The sequence below is a fragment of the Saimiri boliviensis genome, chromosome 2, assembly GCF_048565385.1.
Source record: "Saimiri boliviensis isolate mSaiBol1 chromosome 2, mSaiBol1.pri, whole genome shotgun sequence".
Taxonomy (NCBI): domain Eukaryota; kingdom Metazoa; phylum Chordata; class Mammalia; order Primates; family Cebidae; genus Saimiri; species Saimiri boliviensis.
The window spans coordinates 220,926,017-220,953,860 of NC_133450.1; the positions used below are offsets into that span (position 1 = coordinate 220,926,017).

Here is a 27,844-nt window from a genome sequence, read left to right on the forward strand (position 1 = left end):
TAATCCCAGCTACTTGGGAGGCTAAGGCAGGAGAATCACTTGAACCTGGGAGGCGGAGGTTGCAGTGAGCCAATATTGCGCCACTGCACTCCAGCCTGGGCAATCGAGCGAGACTCCCGAAAGAGAGAGAGACAGAGAGAAAGAGAGAGAGAGAAAGAGAGAGAGACAGAGACAGCGAGCCCTGCTCCCTCATCCTGCACCTAAAATGGTCCTGTCCTCAAAGACCCCTTTAACAACAACTCTATTCCCCGTACCCTCGCCGTAACAATCCTTGGCTACTAAGTAGTAATTCTGTGGTTGTCGTTGAGATGGATTCACACCCTGTCGCCCAGGCTAGAGTGCAGTGGCCTGATCTGGGATCACCGCAACCTCCGCCTCCCTGTGGTTCAAGCGGTCCTCCCGCCTCAGCTTCCCGCGTAGCTGGGACTGCAGCTCGTGCCACCACGCCCGGCTAATTTTTGCATTTTTAATAGAGACGGGCTTTCACCATGTTGATCAGGCTGGTCTCGAACTCCTGACCTCAAGTGATCCGCCTGCCTCGGCCTCCCAAAGTGCTGAGATTACAAGTTTAAACCCCTACGCCCGAACTAAGTAGCAATTCAGTTTCCTTTTTCTGTAGCTCGCAGCCTTGCACAAGTGTCACAGCCCGCGCGGCTCCTCGCCCTGCCTTCCGTGCTGACGTTGGGCGGGCAAGACGCGCGGAGGCGCTGACTGCGCGCAGACCCGGGCGGGCGGAGCGCCTTGACTGAGTGCGCTCGGGCAGCGGAACTCGCGTGTCCATAAGTCATCGCAGTCATGTGACGAGCGCCGCTCGAAAGCTTCGGACTGGCTCTGCGGCAGCCGGGCTGCGGCTGAGTAGCCTAACTCGGCCTGGAAGAGCTGCGGAGGAGCTAGGACTTCGAGGCGCGAAAGTGGCTCCGCGAGGCCGGAGCGCGGGGTGGCGTCCGGGGCCCGGGGGACGTAAGCGCCTATGGGCGCACAGGCAGCCTGGAAGGTGGGATTTCGAACGATGGGCTGAGGAGAGGGCTTTATCCCCTAAGGGTAGGGAGCACTAGAAAAGGGTTTGAACCTCATGAGTGACAGCATCAGATCTACCAATTGTAAAACCCGCTCCTGTGAAAACAAACACAGAAGCAGAGAGAAGGTAAGAGAAGCGAGTCGAGACAGCCCAGGCTCTACAGGGCACAGTGGCTCACCCCTAGAATCCCAGCACTTTGGGAGGCCCAGGCGGCTGGATTACTAAAGTCAGGAGTTCGAGACCAGCCTGGACAACATGGTAAAACCCCGTCTCTACTAAAAATACCAAAACAAATTAGCCGAGTGTGGTGGCCAGCGCCTATAATCTCAGCTATTGAGGAGGTTGAGGCAGGAGAATCTCTTGAACCCAGAAGGCAGAGGTTGCAGCTGAGATCACAACACTGCATTGCAACCTGGGTGACAGAGCGAAAGTCCATCTCAAAAACAAAACAAAACAAAACAAAGGCCAGGCGCGGTGACTCACGCCTGTAATCCCAGCACTTTGGGACGCCAAGGAGGGTGGATCACGAGGTCAAGAGATTGAAACCATCCTGGCCAACATAGTGAAATCCTGCCTGCACTAAAAAAATACAAAAATTAGCTGGGCGTGATATAGTCCCAGCTACTCGGTAGGCTGAGACAGGGGAATCACTTGAACCCAGGAGGCAGAGATTGCAGTGAGCCAAGATCACACCACTGCACTCCAGCCAGGCGACAGAGGGGGACTCCATCCCCCCAAAAAAAACAAACAAAAAACAAAATAAAACGCCTAGGCTGTCAAGCAAGCATGTTGACACCTTGAGCTGGGTGCTAGCGTTGGAGAAGTCCAGGGTTGAATCATGACTCTCCTGCCTTGTGGCCAGGTGACACAGACCGGGGGAGAGGCCTCTTAGCTGGTTTCTTCCTTGGTGAAACGTGTGCCCCCTCCCGAGGTGGTAAGGATGACATTACATAATGCTTAGCACTGGCACCTGGCACAGAAGGAGCTTAGCAAATTGCCAAAGTAAAAAAACTAAAAATAATGCTTGTGCTGGTAAAGGTGGAAAGCCAGCACTAGCTTCCTGTGTTAGTTCATCTTTCTGGAAAGCAATCTGCAAAAAAATTTTTTTTTTTTTTTGAGATGGAATCTCGCTCTGTCGCCAGCTGGAGTGCAGTGGCGCTATCTTGGCTCACTGCAACCTCCGCCTTGAGGGTGCAAGTAATTCTCTGCCTCAGCCTCCTGAGTAGCTAGAATTACAGGCACCCGCCACCACACTCGGTTAATTTTTGTATTTTCTTATTTTTATTTTTATTTTTTTATTTTATAGAGATGGGGTGTCGCCATGTTGGCCAGGCTGGTCTTGAACTCCTGACCTCAGGTGATCCACCCATCTTGGCCTCCCAAAGTGCTGGGATTACAGGCGTGAGCCACCTCGCCTGGCCTAATTTTTGTATTTTCAGTAGAGACGGGTTTTCACCATGTTGGCCAAGCTGGTCTTGAACGCCTGACCTTGTGATCCATCCGCCTTGGCCTCCCAAAGTGCTGGGATTACTGATGTGAGCCACCGGTGCCCAGCCCCAATTTGCAAATTTTATATCAAGAATCTTGGGCTGGGCGCCATGGCTCATGCCTGAAATCTCAGCACTTTGGGAGACCGAGGTGGGCGGATCACCTGAGGTTAGGAGTTTAAGACCAGCCTGGCCAACACGGTGAAACCCTGTCTCTACTAAAAATACAAAAATTAGCTGGGCGTGGTGGCAGGCACCTGTAATCCCAGCTACTTGGGAGGCTGAGGCAGTAGAATGGCTTGAACCCAGGAAGCGGAGATTGCAGTGAGCTAAGATCGCACTATTGAACTCCAGCCTGGACAAGAAGAGAGAAACTCCATCACAAAAAATAATAATAATAATAATAAAAGAATTGTGCATATGTTCTGCCCTTTGACCCAGTAACACCACTTGTAGGAGTCTAGTGTAAGAAAATAATCAGAAATGAAACTTACAAAATAGCAGGTTGTTCATGGAAATATTTAATATACTTTCTTTCTTTCTTTCTTTTTTTTTTTTTTTTTTTTGAGACAAGGTCTGGCTCTGTCACCCAGGCTGGAGCACAGTGGCACCATCACAGCTCACTGCAGCCTTGTCCTCCCCAGCTCAATGGATCTGCCTATCTCACCCTCCTAAACAGCTGTGACTACAGGCCCATACCGCCATGGCCAGTTTTTGTTGCTGTTGTTGTTGTTGTTGTTTTTAAAGACAAGGGACTCACTATGTTGCCCAGCTGGTCTTGAACTGATAGACTCCAGTGATTCTATTTTTTTTTTTTTTGAGACGGAGTTTGGCTCTTGTTACCCAGGCTGGAGTGCAATGGCGCGATCTTGGCTCACCGCAACCTCCGCCTCCTGGGTTCAAGCGATTCTCCTGCCTCAGCCTCCCGAGTATCTGGGACTACAGGCGTGCACCACCATGCCCAGGTAATTTTTGTATTTTTAGTAGAGACGGGGTTTCACCATGTTGACCAGGATGGTCTCGATCTCTTGACCTTGTGATCCACCCGCCTTGGCCTTCCAAAGTGCTGGGATTACAGGCGTGAGCCACCGCGCCCAGCCAAAACTTTATTTATAATGGCTGTCTGGAAAGTAATCAACTTTAGGGAACTAGCTAAATAAGTCATGGTGTCATCTCTTAAGGAACAGTGCACAGCCATCAGCAATTATGTTTTCAAAGAATAAACACCCACAATATGATGTGGAGTGAGCTCGCCAGTGTATAAGATGCATGCACATTACGATCCCAGGTATGTAATGGGCTGGTGTTTTTGTTCTGTTTTGTTTTGTTTTTGTGACAGAGTTTTGCTCTGTCACCCAGGCTGGAGTGCAGTGGTGTGATCTCAGCTCACTGCAGCCTCTGCCTCCTGGGTTTAAGTGAATTTTCTGCCTCAGCCTCCTGAGTAGCTGGGACTACAGGCGTGCACCACTACACCCGGCTAATTTTTGTATTTTTAGTAGAGATGGGGTTTCACCATATTGACCAGGCTGGTCTTGAACTCCTGACCTCAAGTGATCTACCCACCTCAGCCTCCCAAAGTGCTGGGATTACATGTGTGAGCCACCACACCGGGCTTTTCAGACCTATTCTCCTCCAGGACTCTATCCCTTCTCGTGATGATGCCACATACTGTGATTATTATAGCTTTAGAATACGTTTTGCTGCACACAGGCACAATGGCTCATGCCTGTAATCCCAGCACTTTGGAAGACAAAGGCAGGTGGATCATGAGGAGTTCAAGACCAGTCTGGCCAGCAAGGTGAAACCCCATCTCTACTAAAAATACAAAAGATTAGCCAGGCGTGGTGGCTCACACCTGTAATCCCAGCTACTCGGGGGGCTGAGGCAAAAGAAGCCCTTGAACCGAGGAGGCGGAGGTTGTGGTGAGTGGAGATTGCACCATTGCACTCCAGCCTGGGTGACAAAGCAAGATTCCGTCTCAAAAAAAAAAAAAAAAAGGAATATGTTTTACTGCCAGTGCAAGCCCCTGACATTGTTATCTTTAAAGAAATTTTGGGGCCGGGCGCAGTGGCTCAAGCCTGTAATCCCAGCACTTTGGGAGGCCAAGGCAGTGGATCACAAGGTCAAGAGATCGAGACCATCCTCGTCAACATCGTGAAACCCCGTCTCTACTAAAAATACAAAAATTAGCTGGGCATGGTGGTGCACGCCTGTAATCCCAGCTACTCAGGAGGCTGAGGCAGGAGAATTGCCTGAACCCAGGAGGCGGAGGTTGCGGTGAGCCAAGATCGCGCCATTGCACTCCAGCCTGGGTAACCAGAGCGAAACTCCGTCTCAAAAAAAAAAAAAAACAACAAATTTTGCCAATTCCCAATTATATGTATTTTTCAGATATTTTGTAGAATTTTGACAAACCTTCCCCAGTCTCTGAAATCCCATCAGAATTTTGTGGGTTTTTTGGCTTTTGAGGCAGAGTCTTGCTCTGTCGCCAAGGCTGGAGTGCAGTTGTGTGATCTCGGCTCACTGCAACCTCTGCCTCTCAGGTTTGAATGATTCTTGTGTCTCAGCCTCCCAAGTAGCTGGGATTACATGTGTGTGCCACCATCCAGCTAATTTTTTGTATTTTTATTAGAGATGGGGTTTCACCATGTTGGCCAGGCTGGTGTCAAACTCCTGACCTCAGGTGAGCCACCCACCTCGGCCTCCCAAAGTGCTGGGATTACAGGTGTGAGCCGCTGCACCTGGACATCAGAATTTTGATTGGTGTTGCACTAAATGTGTTTAAGTTGGAGAAGAACTAACATCTTTACCCCAAGTTTTTCAGTTTAAGAAGGAAGTAAATGGGCCAGGTGTAGTGACTCACACCTATAATCCCAGTAGTTTGAGAGGCCAAGGTGGGAGGATTTCTTGAGCCCAGAAATTTCAGACCAGGCTGGGCAATATAGGGAGATTCCCCATCTCTACAAATAACTAAAAAATGAGCTGGGCATGGTGGTGCATGCCAGTAGTCTCAGCTACCTGGGAGGTTGAGGTGGGAGGATCACTTGAGCCAAACAGATCTAGGCTACAGTGAGCCATGATCATGCCACTGCACTCCAGCCTTGGCAACAGTGTGAGAACCTGCCTCAAAAAGAAAAGAAAAAGAATGAGGTGAGCGTTGCTATTTATTCAAGCTTTGCATGAAGTTACAGTTTCGCAGGCCTCTTCACTAGTACTTGCACTGTTTCTATTGCAGCTATTATTGCTGTTTTCCCGGTACTCTTTCTAACCGGCTGTTGACTATAAATTCCTTATCTTGTAACCTGCCCCTCCCCACCTTGCACTCCTCCTGTCCACAGCAATGTCATGTGCCCTTGATGGCAGAAAGCATCTGCCAAGATGTCCTCATGTCTTTGGGACCCAGCTCAGAACCCTGCACATCACAGGTTTGTGCGGTAGAGACTGACTGACTGACTGACTGACTGACTGACTGAATGAATGAATGAATGAATTGCTTCAGGATGCAGTTTCCTCCCTCTGTCCTCGGCTTAGTGTTCATCATGTAAGCCCTTCCTGCCTTTGACAGCTGTGTCCATCACAAGTTCCAGTGAGGCGCCCGGCATAGGCCATAAAGTGGGCCCCACCACCAGACGCCCAGCTCAGAATCCCTGGGAACAGGCTGCATTCCGCAACAGCTCCAAGTCAGACAAGAGGCAGAGAAATATTTAAGACCATATGCTTATCACATGGCCTCCCCCGTGGCTGTCGCCCACCTGTGCCTTTCCCTAAAAATAAATGGAGTGTGGCCGGGCGCGGTGGCTCAAGCCTGTAATCCCAGCACTTTGGGAGGCCGAGGCGGGTGGATCACGAGGTCGAGAGATCGAGACCATCCTGGTCAACATGGTGAAACCCTGTCTCTACTAAAGATACAAAAAATTAGCTGGGCGTGGTGGCACGTGCCTGTAATCCCAGCTACTCAGGAGGCTGAGGCAGGAGAATTGCCTGAACCCAGGAGGCGGAGATTGCGGTGAGCCGAGATCGCGCCATTGCACTCCAGCCTGGGTAACAAGAGCGAAACTCCATCTCAATAAATAAATAAATAAATAAATAAATAAATGGAGTGTGAAAGGCAAAGGACAGAGGCGAGCAATAGCCAACAGGCACACTTTGTTACTGCCCCTACCTTCCGGGGAACCCAGGACAGGCCCTGACTTAGGGCTCCAGTTTGACCATCTCTGCCAGACAGGACTGACTTGTGAGTAACAGACTGTCCCTGCTTCCCGCATCCAGCCACACCCTCTGCTACTTTCACAACACCGAAGCTTCTTTGGACAGTGCAATGGTGATGATGATTGTAATGACACCATTTGTAGCTCTCATTATTCATAGTTCCAGGCACCACTGGATGCTTTACCTAAATTATTATTACATCACTGAAACGTCACACAATCCTATGAGTTAGGGGTTATTACAATCCCCCTTTCACAAATGAAGAAACTGAGGCTTTGGGAGGTGAAATGACTTGCCCAAGGTCATTAGGTTAGAAAGTGGGAGAGGTGGGATTTGAACACCAGACAGTCTGGCTTCAGACCTAACCGTGGCGTGATCAGCACACATGGGCACCTGACCTGTTCCAGGCTTAAGGGGGGCTCTTCAGCAGGAGATGAGGTGGTGCAGGCACAGACACCTGGACTGCCAGAGCCTCAAAGGCCATAGGAAATATTGGTGCCCAGCCCACAAACATGTAGAGAAGGCCCAGGCTGACCCAGCTGCTTCCTTAGCAGCAACCCTGCCTCAGGCTGGGCCAGGTGCCCTTGTTCCATGCACCTGGTCCGCTTCCCTCATCTGTCACTCCCCTGTAACTCCCATTCCAGCAGGATGATCCCTGCATCTTGTTAACCTCTCCATCCCCCTGTGTCTTGCTGAGGTCTGGCACAAAGTAGCCACTGATCCATACCTGTGGAAAAATGAATGAATGAATGAATGACTCCAAAGAGCCAGAACCTCAGCACCTTAGGGACTAAATATAATGACTTGATCCCGGAGCTGTGCAGTAAGGCCACTGCTCAATTCAACTGGCATTTATTGAGCACCTACTATGTATGTATATAACACAAGCACTCTCAGAAAGGGCTCATGTTTTATTTTATGTGCACTAAAAATATGTATTCTCAATGCAGCATCCCTGGGAGAAAACCATCACTTTACAGAGCTGGCATAGTATAGGATATAAATATGGAAGCTCTGAGTCACACTGACGTCTGTCCACACCTTGACTCCATCACTTCTTAGCTATGTGAACTTAGACATATTCTTCACCAACCTCTCTGTGCCTCAGTTTCCTCATCTGTCAAAGGAGACTAATAAAACTTCTTTCTCAAGGTTGGTAGACAGTACAGATGAATCCCTCAGCACAGTAAACGGGCTGGGAGGAAATGCCCAGTGAACACTCCTGTTGTTAATAATCCAACCAGGACCCGTCGCAGTGACTCACATCTGTAATCCCAGCACGTTGGGAGGCTGAAGTGGGTGGATCATTTGAGGCCAGGAGTTCGAAACCAGCCTGGCTAACATGGTGAAACCTGTCTCTACCAAAAATACAAAAATTAGCCAGGCGTGGTGGTGGGCGCCTATAATCCCAGCTGTTTAGGAGGCTGAGGCTGGAGAATTGCTTGAGCCGGGGAGGCAGAGGTTGCAGTGAGCAAAGATCACACCACTGCACTCCAGCCTGGAGCTGAAGCAAGGTTCTGTCTCCAAATATATATGCCTAGAACAGCTGGTTGTCAAAACTTTGGAAGCCCAGCCAGGTCTGGTGGCTCATACCTACAGTGCCAGCATTTTGGGAGGCCGAAACAATAGGATTACTTGAAGCCAGGAGTTCAAGACTAACGTGGGTAACAAAGCAAGATCCTGTCTCTACAAAAAAGACAACTTTTTTTTTGTTTTTTGTTTTTTGTTTTTTGTTTTTTGTTTTTTGAGACGGAGTTTCGCTCTTGTTACCCAGGCTGGAGTGCAATGGCGCGATCTCGGCTCACCGCAACCTCTGCCTCCTGGGTTCAGGCAATTCTCCTGCCTCAGCCTCCTCAGTAGCTGGGATTATAAGCACGCGCCACCATGCCCAGCTAATTTTTTTTATTTTTAGTAGAGACGGGGTTTCACCATGTTGACCAGGATGGTCTTGATCTCTCGACCTTGTGATCCACCCACCTCGGCCTCCCAAAGTGCTGGGATTACAGGCTTGAGCCACCGCGCCCGGCCAAAAGACAACTTTTTTAAATTCACTGGTCATAGTGGTGTGCACTTGCAGGTTCAGCTACGTGGGTGGCTGAGGCAGGAGGCTCACTTGGGCCCAGGAGTTTGAGACTACATGGAGCTGTGACTGTTACTGCACTCCAGCCTGGGCAGCTGAGTGAGATTTATATTATCTCTGAAAACCAACAAGAAAACAAAAACAAAAAAAAAGCTTTGGGAGTTCAAGAGAGAGTGAAGAGTCAAAGCCAAATCTGTTTTTGTTTTGTTGTTTCGTTTTGTTTTGTTTGAGATGAAGTCTCGCTCTGTTGCCCAGGCTGGAGTGCAATGGTGTGACCTCAGCTGAATGCAACCGCCACCTTCACCTCCCGGGTTCAAGCAATTCTCCCACCCCAGCCTACCGAGTATCTGGGATTACAGGAGGGTGCCACCATGTCCAGATAGTATCTGTATTTTTAGTAGAGACGGGTTTTTACCATGTTGGCCAGGCTGGTCTCAAACTCCTGGCCTCAAGTGATCCACCCGCCTCGGCCTCCCAAAGTTCTGGGATTACAGGTGTGAGCCAAAGCCTGGCCAAAGCCATTTCTAAGAGTCTCATTTAATTCAGTGGCCCTCAAGTTTCCAGCTTCTTCAAGCCCAGGGAGAACCATCTGCAGCAGTTCTACCAAGCCCTGTGGGGAAACTGAGGCCAGGATAGATTTCAAGTTCCTTTCTTTCCTGATTCCATAGCTTTGCTTAGGCTGGTTCCTCTGCCCACAGTATCGTACCTTCTCCACATCCACCACCAGTGGCATTCTGTTCATCCATACTTCAAGTCCAACACCGCTATTTTTAGCAGACCTGGGAACAAAACCAGGCCACTACCCAGTAGTGGAAAACTAGGCAGCCATGAAATAGAAAGGTGACTGATTTGTCTGTTCTTACTTACACTGAAGGAAATTTAAGGCTGGGCACCGTGGCTTATGCCTGTAATCTCAGCACTTTGGGAGGCTGAGTCAGACGGATCACAAGGTCAAAAGATCGAGACCATCCTGGCCAACATGGTGAAACCCCACTAAAAATACAAAAAATTAGCTGGGCTTGGTGGCATGTGCCTGTAGTCCCAGCTACTCAGGAGGCTGCGGTAGGAGAATCACTTGAATCTGGGGGGCAAAGGTCGCAGACACTGCACTCCAGCCTGGCAACAGAGTGAGACTCCACCTCAAAAAAAAAAAAAAAAGATTTAAGACGTACTAAAAAAGCAGTTTGCAGGTATTATATATCAGAGCTTTTGCAACTTTGATGTACACAGAAATCTCCTATAGTTCTTGGTTCTTGTTAAATGCAGGTTGTGATCTAGCAGGTCTTGGTGTGGGGCCTGAGATTCTTCATTTATTTTTATTTGTTTGTTTTGTTTTGAAAGAGTCTCTATTGCCCAGGCTGGAGTGCAGGGGTGCCATCTCAGCTCACTGCAGCCTCTGCCCCCTGGGTTCAAGGGATTCTCCTGCCGCAGCTACCCAAATAGCTGGGATTACAGGCATGTGCCACCATGCCTGGCTAATTTGTCTGTCTGTCTGTCTGTGTGTGTGTATTTTTTGAGACAGAGTCTTGCTCTGTCACCCAGGCTGGAGTATAGTGGCACAATCTCAACTCACTGCAAACTTTGCCTCCCAGGTTCAAGCAATTCTTGTGCCTCAGCATCCTAAGTAGCTGGGAATACAGATATGCACCACCACACCTGGCTAATTTTTGTATTTTTAGTAGAGATGGAATTTCACCATGTTGGCCAGGCTGGTCTCGAACTCCCGACCTCAGGTGATCCGCCCACCTTAACCTCCCAAAGTGCTGGGATTATAGGTGTGAGCCACCATGCCCAGCCTAATGTTGGTATTTTTAGTATAGATGGGGTTTCACCATGTTGACCAGGCTGGTCTTGAAGTGTTGACCTTAAGTAATCTACCCGAATCAGCCTCCCAAAGTGCTGGGATTACAGGCATGGGCCACCTCACCCGGCCCTGAGATTCTTCTTTTCTTTTTTTCTTGTTTACTCGAAGTGGCCTTCAGAAGAGATGATTCTTTTCTGACCAACTTCATGTGATGCCCAGGCTGTTGGCCTGGCATTAGTGATACTTAGTATGATCCCAGTTCTATAAAAACAAAATGAATATGTATATACATGAAAAACAAAGCCAGAGAATAAACCCTAATCTATAGTGGTTATCTCTAGGTGGGAGGATGACCAGAGGTTTTCAAATACTTGTGTAAAGCCTGGTTTTATAATAAGTTTCAATATTGTAGTTGGGGGGGAAAGCTTAAAAATAACAAAAGCTGAGGCCGGGCGCGGTGGCTCAAGCCTGTAATCCCAGCACTTTGGGAGGCCGAGGTGGGTGGATCACGAGGTCAAGAGATCGAGACCATCCTGGTCAACATGGTGAAACCTCGTCTCTACTAAAAATACAAAAAATTAGCTGGGCATGGTGGTGCATGCCTGTAATCCCAGCTGCTCAGGAGGCTGAGGCAGGAGAATTGCCTGAACCCAGGAGGCGGAGGCTGCGGTGAGCCGAGATCGTGCCATTGCACTCCAGCCTGGGTAACAAGAGCGAAACTCCGTCTCAAAAAAAAAAATAAATAAATAATAAAAGCTGGCCAGGTATAATGGCTCATGCCTGTAATCCCAATACTTTGGGAGGCCGAGGCGGGTAGATCACCTGAAGTCAGGCCTGCCCAACATGGTGAAACCTCTTGTCTACTAAAACTACAAAAAATTAGCCAGATGTGGTTGCATATGCCTGTAGTTCCAGCTATTTGGGAGGCTGAGGCAGGAAAATCACTTGAACCTGGGAGGCAGAGGTTACAGTGAGCCGAAACTGTGCCACTGCACTCCAGCCTGGGAGACAGAGGGTGACTATGTCTGAAATAAATAAAAAAATAAATCGGCCAGGCATGGTGGCTCATGCCTGTAATCCCAGCACTCTGGGAAGCCGAGTGGGGAGCAGATCACCTGAGGTCAGGAGATTGAGACTATCCTTGCTAACATGGTGAAGCTCCGTCTTTACTAAAAACACAAAAATTAGCTGGGCATGATGGCATGCGTCTGTAGTCTCAGCTCCTCGGGAGGCTGAGGCAGGAGAATAGCTTGAACCCGGGAGGTGAAGTTTGCAGTAAGCTGAGATTGTACCACTGCACTCCAGCCTGGCGACAGAGTGAGACTCCGTCTCAAATAAATAATTAATTAGTAAATAAAATAAAAGCCCAGCCATGATGTCCTCTAGGCAGACATCTATTAACTGCACCCCCTCCTCTTGCCACTCATCCAGGCTCCCATCTCAGCCTTCTCTTGTCCTCAGAGCATAATAACAGGTTGGCGTGGAGTAGCTGCCAGGATGCAAGTTGTGTAGCACTGATGTTCCAGCTGTCAGGTGAGCTGTCATCATTGGCATCCTCATAGCTGCAGCTTAACAAGGGCCTCCTGAGCACCAGGCCTGGGCTGTCCCCTACCCGGGCATTTGATCTATCATTATCCCCATTATCCAGATTAGTTAACTGAGGTTCAGAGACATGGAAGGACCTGGGTCACGAAGCTTGTTTAAGGCCCTGATTAGGCTCCTAATCCACTCCCTGGTGCTACCAGGGAGAGAGCCTGCTTGTTCCCCATGCCTGCCTCGAAGGTTCCTCCCCGAAGCATCCACATGGCTCACTGTCTGATCACCATCTTCACAACAGCAACACCACCGTACACCACCCCTTCTTCCTTGCTCTGCAAGGGTATGGTGTCAGGCTGTAATCCCAGTTACTTGGGAGGCTGAGGCAGGAGAATTGCTTGATCCTTGGAGGCAGAGGTTTCAGTGAGCAGATCACGCCATTGCACTCCAGCCTGGGTAACAGAATGAGACTCCAACTCAAAATAAAAATAAAAATAAAAATAAATGGATGAGTAAATGAACAGTCTCCAGTTGACAGGCCACTTTGTCAGCAGTGCCCCCACGCCGTTCACAGCACAGGGAAATGACTTGCTGACTCCCCATGAGCACAGAGTAGGCTGGCCTCCCCTTCCTAGCCTCCGCCATGAATACTAATTAGGTTTCTTAAATGCAGAGGTGGACGGCTGGGCTCAGGGCCCCATGGTCTCTCTGTGTGCAGGGGTAAGCAGGGTAGGCTTGTAGGTGCCCTGGATTCAAATCCCACTGTTTTGTGCTGTTTTACCACCATCCTGATGGGTTGGAGCAAAAACTTCCACTCTCTAGGATAAGAGCTTCCAATTCTCCCAAGAAGGGCCTCCCAGTGTCAGGGCCTCTGCACTTGCTGGTCACTCTGCCTGGGATGCTCTTCCCCCGATCTGTTTGCTGCTGGCTCCTTCTCATTGTTTCGGTCTCTTCTCAAATGTCACTTCTGCAGAGAACCCCCAGACTCCTCCCAAACCAATGTGAACTTTCCACACCCACACAGATACCTTTTTTCACACTGTTTATTTCCTCCATCCCTCTTACTATGAATTATTTTCATTTTTACTATTTCATGTATTTGTTTATTCATTTACTGTCTGTCTCACCAGCTTGATGCAAGATCTATGAGGGCAGAGGCCTTGGCTGTCTTATTCGTTGCTGTATCTTCAGTGCCTAGGACAGGGCCTGGCTTCTAGCAGGTACCTAGTAAATATTTGTTGAATTCATGTTCCATCTTTCCCCTTCTACAAACAAGGAAACTGAGGACCAAAGGAAGAAAGGGACATGCTGGAGATTAGAGTCAGGACCTAGAGGTAGAAGGCAGCGAGGTGAAGGGGAACTCTGGGTCAGGAGGCTGTGATCTCAGAGGTAGCACGTCTGCTCTCCAGGCCTCAGTTTCCCCATCGGTAAGATGAAGTGAAACAGCCATGACCACTAACTATCCAAGGGGTCTGGTACTAGGAGTGAGACCCCACCCGTAACAAATATATTCTGCGCAGCATCCGCGCACCCCACATACTGCTAAGGCACCTCGAAAGCCGCAGAAGGTGAAAACTACAACACCCATGGTGCCGCGGGCGGCGCCTGCGCACGGCGTCCGGCCAGCGGCGCCGCGGACTCCCCCTAGCGGCGTCCGGGAGCGGCGCTCGCTCTGATCCCCGAGGGGCGGGGGCCCAGCGGCGCAGGCAGTAGCGGCGCGCGGCTGCAGCGGCGGAGCCCGAGCCGGGAGCGGGAGCAGCAGTCGGATCGCAGCCTGCGGGGCCCGCCGCAGCCATGGGCAACCGCGGCATGGAAGATCTCATCCCTCTGGTCAACCGGCTGCAGGACGCCTTCTCTGCCATCGGCCAGAACGCGGACCTCGACCTGCCGCAGATCGCCGTGGTGGGCGGCCAGAGCGCCGGCAAGAGCTCGGTGCTCGAGAATTTCGTAGGCAGGTAGGCGCGGCGCGCCCCAGGGCGCTGACCCCCGGGATCCCTGGAATCCCCGCCCGGGGCACTGACGGTGCGGCGACCTCGCAGCCCCCGACGCTGCACTCGCGGCCGGCGCGCCCCCCACCCCCAGCCGGAGCGAGGCGGCCCTCCCCCCCCCCCGCGAGAGCCCCTGGGGCAGCAGCGCCCCCCGGCTAGTCTGCAAATGTCTCCGGCTGCGGAATCACGCCCCCTCCTCCGCCCCATCCTTTAGGACAGACAGCGCTCTGCCAGAAGCCCCGGGCAGAGGGTTGACCCCCACCCCCAACATGGGCACGGAGAGAGCCCTCATTACTCAGCGCCTCCGTTGGGCTTGGGGAGTCCCTTGGAGCGGGCAGCACCCGGGGGCAGTGTCCCCCACACCGGGCTCTATGGGGGGACAGTCCTCTACCCCCATGGGAATTATTGGTCTGTGGTGTGGGGAGTGGGGACAGCTCCCACACCCCAGCCCCTAGAAGAGGACGTAGTCCTGTGGGCATCGAGGACCCGGCAGAGCCTCCCCCGGCACACACACACCTCTGCGGCTCCCGCCGCCATCCGTGCGCAGCACGGTGGAGGGGGGAGGCGCGGGCTGCAGGATGAGGAAGGGAAGAGGGGAGGAGAAACCACTTCTGATCCTTTTCTGAGCAGACGGCCCCTTGCTTCTCCGTGGCCCCTGGGTGGGGGGCGCCTGTCAGTGTCGCCCTCCCCTTGGCCTGGCCAGAGGGATTGTGATGAAGGGAGAGGCGGCAGATGACTAAGACAGGGATGGCAGGAGGGGGGGCCATTTGCAGAACCTAATCCCCCTCCCGCCTCTGATCCCACAAGGCTCTGGGAGGCCTAGGTGGCGGAGAGGGGAGCAACCGCAAAGACAAAGGGTCCTGGGTTTAGGGGGGCAGTCAGGGTCATGACCCCCAGGCTCCCAGGCACCCCCAAAGGGAGGCAGAAATAGTTTTTCTGGTACTGATGAGAGGAAGGATAGGGGCTCTCCAGGTACTGGAGGTGGGATGGCAAGGCTGGGCAGATTGGGGGAGGAGGTGAGAGGGTTCACGCTGACCTCTCCCCCTTTCCTCTCCCCACATCTTCTTCAGAAACCCTTGCTTTCTTCCAATGACCTTCAGGGCCAAAAACATGACTGGCACATGGGAGAGGGAGGCAGGGGCCCCTCTCCGCAGAGGGACAGCAGTTCTGTCCAAGCCAGGTTCTGCTGCAAAGTCTCAGGCAGGTCACTTGCCCTCTCTGAGCCTCAGTGTCTCTGTCTCTAACGTGGGCAGTGGGACTGGGTGGTTGTTCCTGCCCCTCAAATGTCCTGGGAAACCCATGCTAGCCCTAGAGTTGACAGGGAGGAGAGGGCCTGACTGGAGCCATGTATGTGTGGGACGTTGGAAGGCCACCGTGGGGGCGGCCATGCCCATCTGGTCAGCAGAGGGGGAGGCATCTGTCTCTCCGATAGCTCCTGCAGTACCCCCCTTCTGATCACATGACCCCCCCCAACCTGCAGAGACACAGGCAAGAGACACAATGGGCCCCTTCCCCAAGGCCCAGCAGTCAGGGATACCCAGCACTTTACAGTGGACAAGCCATATTCCTCCCTCTCATCCTTTGAATGTTGGCTGAACTCCTGCTCCATGCCAGGCTGCGTGCTCTGGGCCTGGGGTAAGAAGGGGACCAACTGGTGACTTCAGCCCCCATCTATCGAGCCCATCGCATGCAGGCCCTATGCTGAGTCCTTCATAGGCTCACAGGAGCTCCTTAGAAGCAGGTACCATGATGCCCATCCTACAGATGAGGAAACTGAGACCCTGGAGGTTAGGTGCCTTGCCCAAGGTCACACATTCAGGAAGGGCAGCAGCTGTTAGACTCCAAAGCCCAGTTCCTGATCTCGAGGTTGCACATCCTCTGAAGGTCACTTCAGAGAGCAGGGCCCTGCACCAGCCACAGGGACATGCAGGTGGGTGGGCCTCCACTTCCCCATCTGTGGGACGGGGACACTGACAGCCGCCGCCCTGCCTTCCTGAGAGGGTGGCTGTGGGCTCCACCAAGTTCATGGGTGGAAAGGAGCTTTTGTAAACATGCGGGAGGGAGTGTTGATAGCCAATTAGGCTTGGGGACTTCTGTGCCCATCCTCTGCCCTCCTGGAGCCCATGGAGCAGGGGCCAGCCCCGGCCACCGCAGACTTCAGCAAGTATTTGCTTGTTGAGTGGCAGAGCAAGGTAGGGACTGTGCCCCAGGAGGCCTGGGCCCTCTGGCTGCCCTCTGTGCCCCAATGCCCTTGGCCGTGATCCCCGCAGGAGGATGTGCAGGGTGTCCAGATGCAGGGGAGGAGGGCTTAGCTTGATGTGAAGGAGTAGGCGGGAAAGCATTCGAGATCCCCTGAAAGCTAGTGAGAAGGCAGGGGAAACTGAGGCTCAGTGGGCTCCCCTGCCTCAGCCTGCCTGCTCCCTCAAGGGCTCCTGACCTCTCCAACAGGGCTCAGTCCCCAGACTGGTGAGCATGGTCACAGCCACTCTGTCTCCTGGGGCTTCCCAGGAGCCAATGCCCCATGGAAAATGCATCAGAGGAAAATGCATCAGGGCTGCTCTAGGCCCCCCAGGGCTTCCGGGCACTCAGGAGGCTTCTGCTGTCAGCTCTGCAATGGAGGTGGCCTCACAGCTGCCCGGGACGCTGCTGGAACTTGTCTGGATCTATGCTATTTCTTCACCCGCTTCCCTCTTACAGAAGGGAAAACTGACGCCAATTCATTCAGTCATTCAGCAGACGTTTGTGGAGGGTGCGTGATGTCTTAGCACTGGGGATTCTATGGTGGAAAAGACAAGTCTCTGTATCCCAGAGGGAGAAACTCAGAAGACAGCTGGAAGATGTGGTCAAGGTCAGGGAGGGGAGCAGGGCTGCTCTCCCCAGGGAGGTCAGAGGTCTCCGGGAGGAGGCGGCATCTGAGATGAGAACCGAGGGATGAGAACCTGTGTAACTCGCCAGGGGTGGGAGAGTTCCGGGCCAAGGGAACGTGCAAAGGCCCTGGGGTAGGAAAGAATTTAGTGCCTTTGAAGAACAGAAAGAAGCCCAGTGGCTGGTGTTTGACTAGCTAGAAGGAGACAGGATCTGAGAGATAGAGGGGCTCGATCTACAAGCCCCTCAGGCCATGAGGAGCCAGGAGTTCGGGTTTCTTTTCACTCTTGCGGGAAGCTTTTCAGTAGTGGAGTGACTTGAGCGGATTCTAGCAAGGGTGTAACTTGGGGAGGGGCCGAGGGAGAAGGCGAGAGCCTGGCGAGGAGGCTGCTGCAATGGGCAGGGGCTAGTCAGGGGCCTGGACCAGGGTTTTAGCTGCAACGGGAAGGAGAATGGTGGGTGGGTTTCAGGATATATCTTGGAGGAAGTCCTGCTGGTGGATGGATGTGGAGGGTGAGGAAGGAGGAATCAATGATGACTTCTGGGACTTTGGCCTGAGCTCCTGGGTGGGTGTTGGTGCCATTAACAGAGTCGTGAAGAGTAAGGAGGAGCAGATTGGGGGGACGGGGGAAGACCAGGATTGGGTTCTGAACATATTGAGCCTGAGATGCCTGTTAGACTTCTAAGTGGAAGATGTCAGCTGGCAGTTTGGTGATGCAAGTCAGGAGCTCAGGGGGAAGGCGGGCTGGAAAGAAAAATTTGGAAATCGTTGGTGTGGAGATGGGATTTAAACCTGAGAGCAGATGAGCTCATCCCGGGGGTAAGTGTAGACGGGGGAGTGTTTGTGGACGCGGCACAGCCAGCCTTTCATGAACAGATGCCTGGTGCCCTAGGCCAGAGGGGCCTCCTCGCTGTCTCCCCAGCTCTTGTTTATCACCCCCGCCCGCTACATGCCCCCCTCCGCCAGCAACACTCCTCCAGGGCCAAGAGTGGGTTGTCCTGGGGCGGGCCATGGCCGGCGGGAACGTGGCAGAGGGGCTGAGAGCGTGCTCTGAAGTCAGACCTGCTGGGTTCGAAGCTCAGCTCTGCCACTTACAAGCAGAGAAACCCTGGGCATGTTCTCTAAACCCCACCCAGCTGCTATTTCCTCATCTGTAAAATGGGGATAATAATAGCACATCCCTTGTGAGATGATGGTGAGTCCATGAAGCATTCAAGGCAGGGCCTGGCATGGAAGACGTGCTGGTTCTCTTCCTGCCTGGGCATAGACAGGCAAGCCCTCTGGGATGGTGTGGGCTGGGAGGTGCATCAGGATGGCGCGGCGGGGCACCTTCTCCATCTCGGGTACGGTCGGGGTCCTGGTGAGGGATCCTCTGCCCAGAGCCCAAGGAGCAGCCTGCGGGAAGGGTTTTAGGTTTCCCCGTGACTCTGCCTACCCCACCCCCAGGCTTCCCACCTCCTGCAATGTGCCCTTGTCCCTTCCTCTGCATTCTTTTTTTTTTTTTTTTTTTTTTTTTTGAGACAGTCTCTCTCTGTTGCCCAGACTGGAGTGCAGTGGTGAAATCTCAGCTCACTGCAACCTCCACCTCTTGAGTTCAGGTGATTCTCCTGCCCCAGCCTCCCGAATAGCTGGGATTACAGGTGCACACCACCACGCCCAGCTAATTTTTGTGTTTTTAGTAGAGATGGAGTTTCATCATGTTGTCCAGGCTGGTCTCAACTCCTGACCTCCGGTGATCCACCCACCTCAACCTCCCAAAGTGCCGGGATTACAGGTGTGAGCCATGGCGCCTGGCCCATTCCTCCACATTCTATCCCAGCATGGACGCGGTGCTGGTCTCTGGCCTCTGAGAGCCCCTCACTTTGTTAAACCAAGCCTTTCCCAGGGGAGACAGCCCACTCCCCACTATTAAGTTCTGTCTCTTCCTCTGAACATGTTGGGATGCATCATAGTGGTCCCATTTCTCAGATTTGGAGATGGAGGCCAAAGAATATTAGCGGATAAATGAGACATCCTAGGCAGAGTGCTGATGACCTGGAGGGGCAGAGGGAATGACGTTTCCTTGGCACCTGCCGTGTGCCAGGCCCTGAGGATACAGCTGTGAACCAGCCGTACCCATCCTGCTTGGGGAGGTTTGCAGCTGATCGGGGCAGACAGATGTGAAATCCACAAAGAGCTGGTTTGTTGTGCGTTTTGAAGGAGTCTGCTACTGTGTTGCAAGGAGCCTGACACTGAGGGGAAGGGAGCGTTCTGGGCCATCAGAAGGCCCCCTAAGGAGGTAGCATTTAAGACTGGACCTGAACAAGACTAGGACATGGTCAAGCTAAGGCGCGGACTGCTGCAGGTGCAGGGACCGGCCTGAGCAAAGGGCTAAGGTGAAGAGAGCCCGGGGGTCTGAGAACCTGGATGAAGGGTGAAGGGCAGTGTGGCTGAGTGAGGAGCAGAGGCCAGAGGTGAGACCAGGAGGGTTGGGGAACCAGGGTTTGAGGGACCTGTTAGGGGTCCTTTGAGAGCCACCCACCCACCTGGAGAGCTGCCACATTCTGCTCCGGCCTCTGCATGCTCCTATCGTGCACAGAATGCGCTAGGACGCATGGAAATGCAGCTTCTGCAGCCAGGACATCCTCTCCAAACCCACGCCCCACTGAGGCCCAGAAGAGCTGGGAGACAGTATCTGATCCCGGCGCCAGGAGAATTGAGTTTCCCAGGCCCTGGCTGGGTCAGAGGGTCGGATGCAGGGAAGGGGGCATGAGTGGGCGAGTGGAGAGGGTGGGCAGGGCAGGAGTGGAGGAAGCAGGTCATGGGCACAGTGCTGTCAGGCGTGGAGAAGCAGACGCCCACGTGCCATATGCCTGTGTATTCCAGTTATAAATCAAGCTGAGGAATTGCTAAATGCAATGCATTCTGCCCTCCCACCATAGCAAGCGCACCTTCATCACAACCTGGCCAGCTGGGTTAGAATTCAGAATTTCAGACTCCTTGGAGTTCCGTGATGTATGTGGAGGCCTGGGGACAGGTGGCCCCTCTCCCCGGGCTGCCCAGTCACTTTCCTCTTTATCCCTCCAGGATTGACTTGTGAACACCCCAGCCCACGTATCCCAGCTCCAGAAAGGACCCACCTTGGGCCTGGGCTGGACCCCCTCTTCATTGTGGGCAGTGGGCTTGGAACTGCTTGAGAGAGGATTCTGGGGCACCTGAGTGTAGCCTCTGAGGGGAGCACAGGCTCCAGCTGGGCACCTTTCCTGGCCCCTGGGATCTCTTTGCCCCCTGGGGAAGATAAGGCCAGAGGTGGTCCAGAGAGGGACCCCTCAAGTGTAAGTCTGGGGCTAAGGGCTCCAATTTCCAGGTCTAAGAGCAGTACTGGTGTCTACTATCATTCCGTGTTTTTGTTTTGTTTTGTTTGAGACAGGATCTCACTCTGTCACCCAGGCTGGAGTGCAGTGGGGCCATCTTGGCTCACTGCAGCCTTGACCTCTCCCCGGCTCAAGCCATCCTCCCACCTGGGGACGACAGGCATGTGCTACCAAGTCCGGCTAACTTTTTCATTTTATTTTTTGTATAGATGGAGGTTCACCATGTTGCCCAGGGTGGTCTCAAACTACTGGGCTCAAGTGACCATCCCACTTCAGCCTTCCAACTAGGTTTTTATTTCTATTTATTTAGCGTTAGTGTTATTATTATTTGAAACAGGGTCTTGCTCGGTCACCCAGGCTGGAGTTCAGGGGCACAATCTCAGCTCACTGCAACCTCCACCTCCCAGGTTCAAGTGATTCTCCTGCCTCAGCCTCCCAAGTAACTGAGACTACAGGTGCCTGCCACCATGCCCGGCTAATTTTTGTGTTTTTAGTAGAGATGGGGTTTCACCATATTGGCCAGGCTGGTCTCAAACTCCTGACCTCAGGTGATCGGCCCACCTTGGCCTCAAAAACTGCTGGGATTACAGGCATGAGCCACCAGGTTTTTAGGTGGCAAAAATGACACAGAGAGGGGAGGGAAGCTGCCTAAAGTCACACAGCAATTGAATCAGAGGCAGGCCAGGAACAAGCATGTGTCTCCTGCCTCCAATCCATACCTCTCCATGTTTCTTTTTTTTTTTTTTTTTTTTTTTTTGAGACGGAGTTTCGCTCTTGTTACCCAGGCTGGAGTGCAATGGCGCGATCTCGGCTCACCGCAACCTCCGCCTCCTGGGTTCAGGCAATTCTCCTGCCTCAGCCTCCTGAGTAGCTGGGATTATAGGCACGCACCACCATGCCCAGCTAATTTTTTGTATTTTTAGTAGAGACGGGGTTTCACCATGTTGACCAGGTTGGTCTCGATCACTCGACCTCGTGATCCACCCGCCTCGGCCTCCTAAAGTGCTGGGATTACAGGCTTGAGCCAACGCGCCCGGCCACCTCTCCATGTTTCTGTCTACCCGATTCCCCACCCCAGCCCCACCCGTGTGCGCACACACCTACACACCTCAGTGTCTCCTCCTCTCCTCCTCTTCCTGGGTGACTCTCTGGCACTCTTACCCATTCCCTGGAATGAAATCTGGCTAGGAAACAGGAATCGCTTGGAGACGCCAGGCCTAGCAACTTAGAATTACTATACACGACAGAAAAAAAAAAAAAAAAAAAAAAAAAAAAGTAATATTGAGCTTGGAAGGTGTTCAAAATATTCTCCTAAGTGGCATCTTCCCAGTCCCCTGGCCAGAGGCCCCAAGATCAGCTACCTGCTCGCTGGCCCGCCCTCCCCATCCGACTCCGTCTCCGTGCCCCGTGGAGTCTGCCCAGTTCACTCCTGTCCACCTCAAACTCCAGCCCCTGTCTTAGCCACAGAGGAGCTTCGTCCCTTCCCCCCAACCCATCCCCCACCCAACAGCATGGGACTCTATCCAGCCTCCCAATCTGCCTTCCTCTGCCTGAAGCCCTTTTTGGACTCCCTGCCCTCAAAACCAAACCCCAACACCTGAGTTGGGCCTCTGAGGACGGATGACCCAGTCCTGCTTCCTTTCAGCTGCTGCCTCCTGGTCTACCTGAATATCTTACAGTTCACGGAGAAGCTAGGGCTGTGCCCTCTCACTCTCCTGGGGTGCTGTTGCATATGCTGTTCTCTTGCCTGGAAGCCTCTTTTTTTTTTTTTTTTTTCCTTTTTTTTTCTGTAGAGACAGGGTCTTGCTATGTTACCCAGGCTGGTCTCAAACTCCTGGCCTCAAGTGATCCTCCCACCTCAGCCTCCCAAAGTATTGGGGATTACAGGTTTCAGCCACCATGCCTGGCCCCTGGCCTTGTCTTCCTCTTCACTGGGTCTCCCCTCCAAGTCTCTTCACCCTGCCCTTGTCTTCCTCTTTCCCTGGGTCTTTCCTCCAAGTTTCACATCAGCCAACACCTCCTCTGAGATGCCTTCCCTGATCACTCTCTCCGGTCATAACCTGGCCCTCCCTGTGCGGGGTAGGGCTTTGTTTTCTCCCAGATGGGAAGCTGTAGAGGAAGAAAGAAGCCCGTTACTTGGGCTCAGAGCTCCGAGGGCAGCTTCAACCATGGTTAATATTAACATCGTATCTCATTATGACTGTGTTACTCTTTAATCACTCTGTCTCACGTGCCTCTCTTCTTAGCTCAGGGAAAGGAGGCCACTAGCCAGGGTACGGAGAAAAATCTCAGCAGGTGAATGCACCCTCACACCCAACCTGAGTCCCCAGTTCGAAGGAATGCAGTTCAGCAGCACATAAAGCACACAGCACGTGGCATGTGCCAGGAACTAGGACCCACCAATGGGCACCTCCTGTTAGGCCGTTCCACAGCCAGGACCTCAGGGCATTCCCTCAACAGCTCTAGGAGGGAGCTGCTGGCCCATGTCCTATTTCACTGATGGGAAAACTGAGGTTCAGAACAGGGAGGTAACTTAGTGGCTGAGCTGGGGTTCCTTCTCATTAAGATGCTGGTGATCAGAAATAAGGATCCATAGCTGGGCACGGTGGCGCACACATGTAGTCCCAGTTATTGGGAGGCTGAGGTGGGAGGATCGCTTGAGCTCAGGAATTTGAGGCTGTAGTGAGCTATGACGCACCACTGTACTCCAGCCTGGGTGACAGAGCAAGACCCTGTCTCTAAGAAAGAAAGAAAGACAGAGGATCCAGATGTAGCTGTATGTTTAATAACTTTGGAAATGTCTATGATATGTTAGGTGAATAGAGAAGTTATCAAAGGGTTGATAACCCAGTGTGCCTGTGGGCGTCCGAGAGGCATGTGATTTCACCTTTTGAGCCTCAGTTTCTTCCCCTGTAACATGGGGAAACTGATCACTCTGACCTCACACAGCCATGCAAGGATCAAGTCTCTTTTCTTTCTTCTTTCTTTCCTTCCTTCTTTCTTTTTTCTCTCCTTCTCTCTCTCTTTCTCTCTCTCTCTCTCTTTTCCTTTTTGATGAAGTCTCACTCTGTTGCCCAGGCTGGAGTGCCGTGGCATGATCTCAACTCACTGCAACCTCCACCTCCCAGGTTCAAGCAATTCTCCTATCTCAGCCCCCCAGGTAGCTGGGATTACAGGCACCTGCCACCGCGCCCAGCTAGTTTTTGTATTTTTAGTAGAGACAGGGTTTCACCATGTTGGCCAGAATGGTCTCGATCTCTTGACTTCATGATCTACCTGCCTTGGCCTCCCAAAGTACTGGGATTACAGGCATGCGCCACCGAACCCAGCTAATTTTTGCATTTTAGTAGAGATGCGGTTTCACCATGTTGATCAGGCTGGTTTCAAACTCTTGACCTCATGATCTGCCCACCTCGGCCTCCCAGAGTGCTTGGATTATAGGCGCGAGCCACCGTGCCCAGCCAGATGTCGATTTTCTTAAATAGCTTTATTGAAGTATAATTTATATGACATAAAATTCTCCCATTTTAAAGGCACAATTCAATGATTTTTAGTATATTTACAGAGTTGTGCAATGATCATCACAATCTAATTTTAGCATATTTCCATCACCCTAAAAAGAAATCTTGTGCTGATGTAGATTTTCAAGTCTCTGGCAGAGTCCCTGGCTGGCAGTCAGCAATTCATCGGTGTTTAACCATGATGATGATTATTAATGATAAAATGTTTACAGTGGCTCTTACCAGGTGTTGGGATGACACTTTTTTTTTTTTTTTTAATATTTCACTTATTTTCTGAATCGTTTTTTGGAGGGGGACAGAGTCTCTCTCTGTCACCCAGACTGGAGTACAGTGCCTGGATCTCAGCTCACTGCAACCTCCACTTCCCAGGTTTGAGCAATTCTCCTGCCTCGGCCTCCTGAGTAGCTGTGACTACAGGTGTGTGCCACCACACCTGGCTAATTTTTGTATTTTTAGTTGAGGCAGGGTTTCACCATGTTGGCCAAGCTGGTCTCAAACTCCTGACCTCAGGCAATCCACCCTCCTCGGCCTCCCAAAGTGTTGGGATTACAGGCATGAGCCATCCCACCCGGCCATTTTCTGAATCTTTTTAACTGGAGAACCTATGTTGTTTTGTTTTGTTTTAAGACAGAATCTTGCTCTGTCGCCCAGTGCAATGGCATGGTCTTGTCTCACTGCAACCTCTGCCTTCCAGGTTCAAGTGATTCTCCTGACTCTGATTCCCGAGTAGCTGGGATTACAGGCGCCTGCCACCACACTGGGCTAATTTTTGTATATTTAGTAGAGACAGGGTTTCACCATGTTGGCCAGGCTGGTCTCGAACTCTGACCTTGTTATCCACCCACCTTAGCCTCCCAAAATGTTGGGATTACAGGCATGAGTCACTGTACCCGACCATTTTCTGAATCTTTTTAACTGAATAACATATTATTTTAAAAATTAGAGGCAAAAGAGATCTATTTCCATTTTGAAAATATAAAGTCATCAACACTTGAATGGATGGGAGGAAGGAAGAAAAGAAAGAAGGGAGGGAGGGAGAGAGGGAGGGAGGGAGGGAGAAAGGGAGGGAGAGAGAGGGAGGGAGGGAGAGAGGGAGGGAGGGAAAGAAAGCAGGAAAGATGGGAGGATAAGGAATAAGGGAAGGTAACAGGCTCTGCTTAATAGGGAGAAAGATTGCTGTGGAGAGCGCGCCTACCCCGAGTCAGGAGACCTGGGTACCGGTCCTACCTTGTCACCAACTTGCGCCATGATCTTGGGCAAGACTCTTCCTCTTTTGTGCCTCAGTTTCTACCCCTGCACAATGAAGCTGATGGTAGAGCTCATCTTCCATCTTTTGGTCAATGCAGGTGTCCTGAGAGTCTATCACATGCCAGACCCATGCTGGCTGCTGGGATATTGTGACAAACAGGTCTAGCCCAGTCCCTGCTCCTGGGGCCGTCAGAACATCAAGGAAAGCCAAGGCCAGAACTGCCCTGCAGTGTTCAAACCTCAGCTTGAAATTCATGAGCTGTGACATGGGCCTCACCCAGAGCCTCCTGGGGCAGCGAGAACAGAAAGGGTCTTGTTGCCCGGGGGCAGCCTCACCTCCTCCCACCAGTATTTCCTGGCCCAGCCACTCCCTTTCTGACACCCCAGCTCCCTGCTTCAGAGGGCGCTCCTGCCCACCCCCCTTGCCTTCTACCTCCAGGGTCAAGATCTGGCTGGAAATATCCTGCCTTTACCCCTACTCTGGCTGCCAGGCTTCAGGAAACCCACCTTCCAACTCTCTCCCTGCTGCCCCTTCTGGTGACAAGCTGTGGGAGTCCAGCCCGTGCTCTCAGCATGCCCAGCAAGCTATCATTATTTATCATCATAGCAGCCACAATTGGTTCAGTCATCAGCTCATATAAGCCTCACAGCAACCCATTTTACTGATGTAGAAACTGAGGCTCAGAGAGGTACGGTCATTTGTCCACTGCCACACAGCTCCTACATGACAGCTCGGACTTTCAATGTTGGGTCCATCTGACATCAGAGCTCAAGAAGGAGGAGGCACAGAAGAATGACCAGCACTAGGCACACGCCCAGTGATGCACATTACTTCCTGGCATCCTTTGCATTCGGCAGGGCCTGGGAACCAGGATCCCAAGCTCTGGCCCCAAGTCTCAGGTCCTAGAGTAGGGGTAGGGGTCATGTCAGCCCTCGGGTTCAGTTTGTCCAGACCCCTCTTAGGGTGACAGCGCCAGTTCAGACAGGGAATGTGGCATTTGAGGGTCCTGAGAGGTGTTTATTTTGTCTCCCCACGCTTCAGGTTTTAAGGTGCCTCTGCAGATGGCCAGGCACGGCCCCCCTGGGAACCCGCCATCTGCTCCAAATGAGTGGGGAGAGCTGGCATGCCAGCAGCCGCCCCCCCCCGACACCGGGCATAGCACGCGGCCTCTGAGGCCGGTGGGCCTGACACTTTCCTCTGGGCACCTGTTCTGTCCTCCCTCAGCCTAATCAGGAGCTGGAGGCTGGATCTGGTCCAGATCCCCACTGCGGGGAAGGAGAGGCACCCAGGGGACCCTTAAACAGAGCGCTAAAGTGAGATGATGTGTCCAGGTGTAAGGGAAGAGCTAGGGAGCTGCTGAGTCATGCACATTCCTTCCAGTATTGCCTGGGCACCTACTACGTGCGGGGCCTGTGCCAGGCAGGCACCTGGAAGTGAGCAAAGAGCTCACCGTGGAGACCTGGTGACCTGCTGGTCTTCCCCACTGTCTGTCCAGGCGTGAGGCTGGAAAGTAGACCTCCTGGGTCCTAACACCAGTCACCAGGCCAGGGAAAGGTCAATATAGGATTCGAGGTAGGAGCCAGCCTGGCCCTGGCTCCTCAGCACGGGGCAGGTGGTCCTTAAACTTGACAGGGAGTGTGGAAACAACCTGAGGATCTGTTTAAAATCCGGATTCAGCCTCCCTGCGAAGCCCCCTTGAGATTCTAGCCCAGGCTGCCTGGGCAGCATGTGTCTGGACAGGTTACCCAGGGCATTCTGATGCAGGCCTCGTGAGGGCCTCACTTCGCCATGGGCCATGGCAGAGATGGGCTACCTCCCCATCTGGGCACCAGGAGATCTTGGCCCTGGGAGGGGCTTGACCCCCAGCCATGGCCCTGCCTCTAGTCTCTACTTCCCAGAAGCTACTTGTCCTTTAAGCAGCCCTCGGGAGACAGTGGGCAGCTGGCCCAGACCCTGACCACCTAGCATTCTCGCCAGCTGGGCCCTGGGCTCCCGCACCCCCCATGTGGCACCTTGGAGACCTCCACCCTCAGGCCCACCAGGGCTGGGTGGGCCCATCTGCTCAAGGAGAGGCCTCTCGGGAAGGAACTCCGGGAAAGTCCATGTCTCTGTGGGGGGGGGCTCTCTGTGGGGAGTCCCATCCTTTCCAGCCCCTCCTGCAGTTTCCATGGCAATTACTGTTACCATGGTATTGCTGGGTGAGGAGCTGGTGGAGAAGAGGGTGGACCCCCGGCCCCACACCCATCCCAGCTTCTATGAGAACAGCTGCTCTATCTCCACAGTCCTGGGGGACTCCCAAAACTGGAAGTCACGCCCCCAAAGAAGTCTTTGAGTAAAAAGGATGGGAGAGATTGAGACCGGAAGTCCTCCCACCCACCCCCAGCCAGCCCCCTCCCTCTGTGCCGCCTGGCACACCTCTGTTCTAGCGCACACCACACTGCATTGCATTATCTGTTTACTTGTCTGTCTCTCCCACCACACTGTGAGTTCCTCAGGGTGGGAACCGTCTGACTCATCATCTCCCATCCCCAGAGCCTGGCACAGGGCCGGGCACAGACTGAATTTAATTGAATTACATAAAAAGCCAAGTCTGGCTTCTTGGGTTTGAGGCAGCACCTTTGAGGCTGCACGTCCCAGGCCGAGGGCCCAACAGACACTCAGCCTTGAATCCCCGCTGGGCTGTGTGACCTTGGGTGAGCCACTTCACCTCTCTGAGCCTCAGCTGCTTCTTCC

General features: G+C 52.6%; 1 protein-coding gene across 16 annotated transcripts in view; it reads left to right on the plus strand.

Annotated features, from left to right (window-relative positions):
* The first annotated feature begins 13,808 nt into the window (after positions 1 to 13,808).
* DNM1 (dynamin 1) overlaps positions 13,809 to 27,844 on the plus strand; it is a 51,707-nt gene continuing 37,671 nt past the window's right edge. For 8 of the 16 annotated variants that reach the window (XM_074395396.1, XM_039474837.2, XM_039474832.2 and 5 more), the window contains exon 1: positions 13,809 to 14,089. In XM_074395396.1, coding sequence (XP_074251497.1) covers positions 13,929 to 14,089 — 161 coding nt within the window. In that variant the 5' untranslated portion in view covers positions 13,809 to 13,928. The remainder of the gene's footprint in view (positions 14,090 to 27,844) is intronic. The other 8 variants (XR_012516682.1, XR_012516680.1, XR_012516681.1 and 5 more) reach the window with 1 other exon arrangement.